Consider the following 6,690-nt stretch of genomic DNA (forward strand, 5'->3'; position numbering starts at 1 on the left):
GAGTTTCCCTAAGACTCTAGACTACAGCACTATGTAGATACCTAACACCAGAATATTAATTATAGTATTGAGGAAATAAAATTTACATTGAGTTACAAACTGTTTACAAAAGGTCATGAAAATCTTGGAGACTTGTTTCAATTCAGACAAATGTGTCCTTCTCATTCTCAGCTGTTCATTGGTGCATTTATCTTGAATTTGACCATCTGGGGAATGGGCGTGGCCTCTCCTGACAGGAAGGCTCTGGGGCCCAGGCAGGGAGAATGAGGTCTCAGAATGACTCCCTTGAGAGTCCTGGTACCCTTTCACCAATGCACAGACCCAGAAGACCCCTCCGTCCTGCAGCACCTGCCATGAGCATCGGCCTCCTGTGCTGTGCGGCCTTTTCTCTCTTGTGGGCAGGTGGGTCCTGGGCAGGGACCCTTGCATGGATTTCAAGGCCCAGCGCCTTCCCATTGGGGGTGCAGCAGCAGCTTTGTTCCTCTCTGCAGGTCCAGGGAATGCTGATGTCACTCAGACCCCAAAATTCCAGGTCCTGAAGACAGGACAGAGCATGACACTGCAGTGTGCCCAGGATATGAACCATGACTGCATGTACTGGTATCGACAAGACCCAGGCATGGAGCTGAGGCTGATTTATTACTCAGTTGGTGCTGGTATCACTGACAAAGGAGAAATCCCCAATGGCTACAATGTCTCCAGATCAAACACAGAGGATTTCCCACTCAGGCTGGAGTCGGCTGCTCCCTCGCAGACATCTGTGTACTTCTGTGCCAGCAGTGACACCACAGTGCTGCACGGCCATCTTCTCTCTGCACATAAAGTCAGGGAGGCTCTGCCCTCCTCCCCCACCCAAGACTCAGGGAAGCCCTGGGCAGAGTTCTCTGCACCACGAACCTTGGAACCCCGACTGACCCCAAGTGGCCCAGACAGTATGAGCCTCGCTCTATGCCCGGTGCCTCTGCAGGCAGTCTCAGCCAGGCCTGGACTGGTCCCTGGTCCTCATAAGTCTCCTTTGTTGCTCTGTCTGTTCTTTTCTCAGAGCTCTCCTTTTGGGGTGGGGCCAGGGCTTCCCCAGCTCCTACTTTTCTACCCATCATACTGAGTCCGAGGCTCCCAGGGTGGAACACGGATTTGTAGTTCACATCCATCTAGACTCCCGTCTCTCCCTGGTGACCATGTTGCTTCCTTTCGCTTGGGTTTCCCCAGCCCCCACCCTCACATGGTCTCTCCTGTGGCCCACCTTTCTCATCTGGGCAGTCATCCTCCAAGGCCTTGCTGGGTCTCTCCTCCCCTCACCTCCCCGTCCCTCTCTACTGCAGCCATGAGGCGAGACCCTCTTCTGTGCCTCCTTTCTTCCCATTGCAGAGATTTCAAAGGCCATTTTCTCTGCCCTGGGCTGGAGCCTTCCTTCCTCTAGTGGCCAGCTCCTACCTGGGCTTCAGATCTCAGCATGATCAGCCCTCCTGCGGGAAGCACTCCCTCCCCTCCCAGCTGAGATCAACTTTCCTCTCCTAAGCTCTCATAGAATCAGACGTCTGTTAGTAACCTTTAGCACCACTGGGCTTTCTCAGATACTTGTCTGATTATTTTTGTGCTCCACCCATTTTTTTTTCTTTTTTTTTCTTTCTGAGACACAGTCTCACTCTGTCGTCAGGCTGGAGTGCAGTGGCATGATTGGCTCACGGCAACCTCCGACTCTGGTTCTAGCAATTCTCGTGCCTCAGCCTCCCAAGTAGCTGGGATTACAGCTGTGCACCACCACAATCAGCTAATTCGTTTTTGTGTTTTTTGTAGCGATCAGATTCACCATGTTGGAGAGGATGGTCTCCATCTCCCGGCCCCATGATCTGCCTATCTCAGCCTCTCAAGGTGCTAGGATACAGGCATAAGTCACCACACCTAGCTTCTCCACCCAATTTTTAAGCCCATGAGAGCTAAGTCTGTGCCTGCTGCATTTACCAACATCAGTGCCTGGCATGTGGGGAAACTCATTTCATAGAGAATGGATGAGTGAATGAGAGGCCGAGTGAATGATGAGTGGGTGGACAAAACAATGGTAGGAACACATTACATCTACTGTAACCTGGCAGAGATCTAGCATTAAGTATAAGAAAGCCCACCCCTTTGATTGCTGGGCCCAGGTTGGTCTTGGAAATTGATGGGGAATCACTATCATGGCGACCATACCTGGGTCAAGGCTTCCTCTTGTGGCTGCAGCACCTGACCTCCTCCAGGTGTCTGTGCTCTCCTTCAGGGTCCTTTCCCACAACAAATCCAGACAGATCAGAGATCCACTTCTAGAATTCTATGCTTAAAGGTTGTTCCTTGAAATCACTTCTGATAAGAAAATCTCCATTAGGTTTGCATAAATAAAAAGTGCCACTACAAATTTGACATTGTAATGGATTTATGATCAGAATTACATGATATGCATATGTGGCAGGAGCTGAGGAAAAGAGGGTCTGGAGGAGAGAAATAAGAAGGTGAGGGAGCCAGTCAGTAACCAGGGATCCTGGATATCTGGGCAGGACAGGCTGGAGTGGCAGGGACACGGGAGGATCAGAGTATGCCAGGCCATGCAAGTGGGACCTTGAGCCAGGAGCACAGGAAAAGGCCACGGAAACCTACTTCTGGGGAAGCTGTTCTGTCTCTATGGCGGCCACCCCTGCAGGTGCACTGCCAAACACTGGGGCAGCCTGGCTGCTGTTGGCCAGCACTTGGGAAGATGAACTGAACACAGGGTACAGAAGGAACAGGTCTTCCTAGGTCTGTTGGATGCCTCTGTATTTGCTGGTCACTGTCTCTCACTGTCTGACCATAATGACCTGCCTGGTGTAATAGTGACTGTTTTACCTCTATCTAACAAATTTTACCTAATGTATCTTTGACCATCTCTAACCCAAAATGGTAAGAGAAATGGCATTCTTATCTTGTCTTTGCGAAGTTGATTTAACGCAATCCAGCACAGGATGGATTTTCCCAGATTAAGGTATCTGGTCATACAACTGTTTCAATCTTCCACAGTCCCTGGACTCCTCTCCGGGGGACACCTGTGCTACCCAGGTGAATGTGGACACAATTTGTATGTAGATGTTCCAGACACTGGCTACTAACTTTTCTTTAATCCTGTGCCTAACGTCTCCCTCCACCTATAGTCAGGGTTCTGCCTCCTTCTTCTATCTCTTTCCTGAGCTTCCCTCCTGATGGAATTTCATGGACATCAGACTGCTGGGCAGAGTGCAGTGACCTGTGGAGACAATGGGAAGGAATCTCACTTCTTGCTGCCTTCTTGGACTCAGTTCTTTTATAACCAAAGCAAGTGCTCTGGTCTCCCTTTGGACTCTGCAGTGTCAGAAATGTGCTTCATGCATTTGTAACTTTGCCTTTCCAGAACAAAGTTCTGTCTTCTCTTGGCCCAGTCTAGCCCAGTAGGCTTAATTCATGATTTATGTCACCTTTTAATTTACTCAAAGGAGAACATATGATTTCAGAGTAAAGAATATTCATTTTACTTTGTGTAAGTTGGACCCAAACAGTAAACTGTGTACTTGTGTTCCATCAGTGTCTTAAATTGGGCAATGGTAAAACAAATCTTTGATGCTAGAAATTTAGGTCCTGCTGTTTTATATATGGAAGTTCCCAGTGTCCTGGGCACACAATAGATGGGCGTTAGTAAGTCGCACTATGCCCAAGATAGTTTTCTATGGGTTTATAGACTAGTATTCTCCCATTGAGCAAGCATAAGAGCATTTGCTTCTTCAAGCTCATTTGTCAGTTTGTATGGGAATTTCCAATTTGAAATAAGTTATGCTTTTAAATTTGAAAGAATGTGAAGTCAGACCGGGTGCAGTGGCTCTTGCCTGCAATCGCAGCACTTTGGGAGGCCGAGGCGGGCTGATCACAAGGTCAGGAGTTTGAGACTAGCCTGGCCAATAGGGTGAAACCCTGTCTCTACTAAAAATACAAAAACATTAGCCAGGTGTGGTGGCGGGCACCTATAGTCACAGCTACTTGGGAGGCTGAGCCAGGAGAATCGCTTGAACCTGGGAGGTGGAGGTTGCTGTGAGCCAAGATCCTAATGTTTTTCATATGGAAGTTCCCTGTTAACCAGTCCAGGGCATGGAATAGATGAGCGTTAGTAAGTCACTCTATGCCTGAGATGATTTTCTATGGGTATCTTTTCTGAGTTACAGTTAACAAAGGTGGGAAGTGATCCCAGAAGTAAGGCTTGAGGGCAGTTCTTGAGGGAACCCATGCGATGGAACAGTCCCGTTGCACACATGTGACTGGGGGAATGGAGGAGGCTGGGACATGAATGGGGATGGCAGAGGGGACCCTGACTTGTAGGAAAGACAATGAGCTTACCCCTTTGTGCCCTATGTTAGGGGCACTGTTGGCGCATCCTACAGGACATGCCCAGCAGACAGAGGAGAGGCTGTAGGATGAGAAGATGAACTCAGAGATGCAGTGTGAGGCATCAGGGTACAGACAGCTCTGGAGCCCAAGGTGATGAGCCATGCATCAATGTTAAAACAGAGCTTATAAATATTTAAAGCCTCACCCAAGTGTGTTCTAGTATAAATGCTGTGACCCTGACATCCTGGGGATTGAGAGAGGAAGTGATGTCACTGTGGGAACTGCCCTGTGGAGACAAGGACGTCCTCCATCCTCTGCTCCTGGTCACAGTGACACTGATCTGGTAACGCCCCCATCCTGGCCTCACCCTGCCATGGGCACCAGGCTCCTTTGCTGGGTGGTCCTGGGTTTCCTAGGGACAGGTGAGTCCTCAGAACACCAAGGAGTTGCATTTTTTTTTCTGCATGTAGGGGTGTGTGTGTATGTGTGTGTGTGTGTGATGACTACAAATGTTTTCCTTATTCTGTTGCCAGATTCTATTTCCACAGATCACACAGACGCTGGAGTCTCCCAGTTCCCAAGGTACAAAGTCACAGAGAGGGGACAGGATGTAGGGGCCAGGATGTAGCTCTCAGGTGTGATCCAATTTCGGGTCATGCAACCCTTTATTGATATCAAAGGCCCTGGGGCAGGGCCCAGAGATTCTGACTTTCTTCAATTACGAAGCTCCACCAGACAAATCAGGGCTGCCCAGTGATTGGTTCTCTGCAGAGAGGCCTGAGGAATCTGTCTCCACTCTGAAGATCCTGCCTACACAGCAGGGGGACTCAACCGTATATCTCTGTGCCAGCAGCTTAGCTGCAGTGTGGCACAGATACCTCCTTCCTGTTCACAAACCTCATCCTTCTCTCTCCTTGCAGCTCCCAGAGACCCTTAATAGAGGCCTCTCTTTGATCCTCACTTTTCATGGGAAAGAAGTAGATTTGGACATCGGCTGTCCTTTGGGTAGCAACAGACCACAGCTTCATTCCTGAAACACAGTGAATACAAATGTATGTGGTGAAAACAATCATAGCCCACTGCACTCTAGGAGTCCTCAGAGCCAGCTCACTGCTCCAAGCAAGGAGTGGGTGTCTTACCCTTGGCCTTTAGGGCATATATGGTCTTAGCCTTGGCCTTCAGGGCGGACATGCACCTTCTATAGGTCTTGGAGGCTGCTGTGCTGCCCATATCCGTGAGGTTGTCAAGGGCAGGAAACATGCCTCTTCTGCATATGTTGGGGCATCTAGAAGGTCTGAGGCTCCATCACCAGGAACATCTTTCTTCTGAAGCCTCTTCTATCTCTGTCACCTTGGAAGTTTCTGCAACAACATATCAAACCTCTCTTCCTGTTTGAAGTAAAGGTCTGTGCAACTTTTGTGGTCCTTACTTGATAAATGCAATCACGATAACAAGAGGACATCATTTCTTCTGTCTACCTTAAGCCACAAGTATCCTTTATTTTGTTTCAATTTGCCATTGCTGCTGTCCTGATAGACAGAAGCATGCATTTACCACTGCTGTGAGTTCACCTTGATTCGCTTAGGAAATATGATTTTTAGACTCTGAGTGTTTTCATTGTTGTGCAACTCAATTGATTTGAAATAATTTTCCTAAGGTCTTTAACTCAAGAAATGTTTTATTTACAATATTGAATCTATTCCTTTTTATTTTATTTTTCACATTATGTATCATTATTTAGTACCTGCTATAAATAGAAGTACAATGATTATATTGCAATAGAATCTTCCACCTGTCTGTGGGTGATGCTGCAGTTTGTATCTATGAAATCAAACGCACTAGTCTGAGCTGATATGATTATGAATTATGGGTTTCTGAGAGTCCTCAGTGTCAGAACACTTCTCCAAGTCTGGGACTCAGTGTCCCAGATACAGCCATGATAGAGGTGCCTGAGTCTTTCATAGCTATGAGGGGCATCATAGTCCTTCCAAATTCACTGATCAGAAATTGTAGTGGTAGAGACACCAAATTCCTTTCCCCAGAGAATGATGGTCACGGGTGGGGTGTTGCTCTGGACCCGTTTTTTTTCTTGTGCGGTCATGAAATCGCTCCTCGCTCAGATGCCTTGTGTCTCTTGCGACTGAGTAAGGCCAGGGCACAGATGGGAATTCCCTGTCTTCCTAGACCTTCTCTCTAACTGCTGCCACTTTCCTCCATGTGACTCCTGAGACAGCTGCTCTAACAGTGGACAAGCTCTGACACTGAGGCTGAACAGAACACAGTACACAGTTGTAAACGGTGGTGCAAGAACATGTAATAAAAGCGAACAGG

General features: G+C 48.0%; 1 protein-coding gene across 1 annotated transcript; it reads left to right on the forward strand.

Annotated features, from left to right (window-relative positions):
- Window positions 1-216: 216 nt before the first annotated feature.
- Window positions 217-1,468, forward strand: LOC113223196. Its single transcript, XM_026452737.2, has 2 exons — window positions 217-402; window positions 492-1,468. The coding sequence occupies exons 1-2, from the start codon at window positions 264-266 to the stop codon at window positions 1,103-1,105; spliced, it is 753 nt and encodes a 250-aa protein (XP_026308522.1). The 5' UTR covers window positions 217-263; the 3' UTR covers window positions 1,106-1,468.
- The last annotated feature ends 5,222 nt before the right edge of the window (window positions 1,469-6,690 follow it).

This window comes from Piliocolobus tephrosceles, unplaced genomic scaffold (assembly GCF_002776525.5).
Source record: "Piliocolobus tephrosceles isolate RC106 unplaced genomic scaffold, ASM277652v3 unscaffolded_39782, whole genome shotgun sequence".
NCBI classification, from domain to species: Eukaryota; Metazoa; Chordata; class Mammalia; order Primates; family Cercopithecidae; genus Piliocolobus; species Piliocolobus tephrosceles.